Below are 1,749 nucleotides of genomic sequence, written 5' to 3' on the forward strand. Positions count from 1 at the left end.
GTATTATATACCTTAGGTCGGTAGGCGAAAATGCATGTTTGTGCGTCGCGTTTCAGCGCCAGCGAGTGATTCGCGTACCCAGTAACGAATTAGCAACGAGAGGCACGAATTGCGCCTATTTCAGCGCGCATTCGGACGATGCAAGCGAATGGACGAGTGCAAGACAGGGTTGGAATGCCGCTCGCCAACGCTGGGCAAGGCGTGAGTTCGCGGGACGCGCCGCCTTGGTCGTTGGGGAGCAATTTTTGGCCGCGCGCCACGGCCGGCGTCGTCTGTATCCTTGGGTACACCCCCGACTCTACTCGTTCGATAGTAGAACGCTGGCTTCGATGGCCCAAGCCAACCGCGAGGAAATACAACACCAACATCGCATCGGCACGTCGCGAGAGCGGTGATATATATGTCGGCCTGATCTGTTGGTTCCAATGCAGCGTCGGCGCGCTCGTGTTGTGTGTCGTCTGGCCGTACTGCCACGTTCAACGTACTGTTATGTAAGATGTTTTAAAGCGCTCTTTAAGATCCTGGTCGCGCCGGAATGACGTGCATCGACCATCGCGCAGAAAGCACCATGCTCCCTTGGCCTTATGCAAGCACGAGATGCAGGCTCAGCGCGTGTGCCTCGCGAAGCGCGGTGTGCTACGACAGGTCTCAAATAAGCATGCTAGCTTTTAATCGTGTAGTATATATTGCTATTTAACACACCTCGACCAGATCGCCAACCAACAAATTGTATCATCCGACTCCACCGACCGATGTTCCTCGAGCCTCTTCCTCGTCGTTTTTGTCAAGAATGCGGATGCCACGCTCGATCTCGCCTGGTTTGGAGCAAAGGTGCGCCGTGGGCGTGTCATAAATTAAAACGTTTTCAATGGTCGGTCACACGACGCCTCCGTCACAACCCTCTGGATGCGAGTGACCCTTGCTTGCTCATTGGTGTCGCAGCTACTTGCGCCAAGACGAGAGAGGGATATATTCGCGACTTGAATCGTACAATCGATGACAGTTTGCTCTTGCCTTTTCGTAGTTTCATCATGCAACCATTAGCACGAAACATTGTTCATATCAAAATAACATTATTGTCGCCTACATAAATCCTAGTGTCCTAACATCGCGCACCATTATCTTAGGGGGTCGGGAATTCCCGAAATGCGCTTGGTGACGTGCACGAGTCACAGCGGCTTGAGAGGACTGTTTCGTCCAAGCTCGCTCGCATCGTTCCATCCACACTTGATCGGACCGCTGGCCGCAATGCAGAGATGTAGTAGCGTTGGGCAATCACCATCGACGACAAGACGCCAACGACGCTCGCAACGGTCCACACGACGCCTACATAGCTACAACGTCAGATTCCAGTCGACATCAGACACACTCGACGTACTCGATGTGACGACGACCGTCTGCACGCTCAAGCACGACGCTCCACAGAGTGTTTCGCAGTAAGTGCAGGCTGGATCCGATGGCAGCAGAAGCGCAGTGGCCGCTTCGCACGAGGCGGCGGACGGAAACTGCTGGCACGGTCCTGCTTCGTCAAACGAAGGAAGGCAGTGGGTCGTGTTGTCGTCGATCTTGCGCAGTGCGAGGATCGTGTTGCCGCTGGTGTTGCAGACCATGTTGCTGCTTTCGGCGGCGCTGTGCAGCGAGGCATTGGCCGTGGCGCACCAGCCGCCGCTGCCCCAGAGACCGGCGTTGTCGAGAGGGCAGCCCACAGATTTTTGTCGTGTTGGGACTGGCGAGCTGCGAGGGCCAGAG

The 1,749-nt window shown here is 55.4% G+C and overlaps 1 protein-coding gene across 1 annotated transcript; it reads right to left on the minus strand.

Annotated features, from left to right (window-relative positions):
• Positions 1–582: 582 nt before the first annotated feature.
• On the minus strand, positions 583–1,610 carry SPRG_04852 (hypothetical protein; the record flags this gene model as incomplete). Its single annotated transcript, XM_012343994.1, has 3 exons — positions 583–636; positions 1,238–1,326; positions 1,379–1,610. The coding sequence occupies 3 exons, from the start codon at positions 1,608–1,610 to the stop codon at positions 583–585; spliced, it is 375 nt and encodes a 124-aa protein (XP_012199384.1).
• Between the last annotated feature and the right edge of the window lie 139 nt (positions 1,611–1,749).

The sequence above is a fragment of the Saprolegnia parasitica genome, assembly GCF_000151545.1.
Source record: "Saprolegnia parasitica CBS 223.65 unplaced genomic scaffold supercont2.16, whole genome shotgun sequence".
Classification (NCBI taxonomy): Eukaryota; Oomycota; class Saprolegniomycetes; order Saprolegniales; family Saprolegniaceae; genus Saprolegnia; species Saprolegnia parasitica.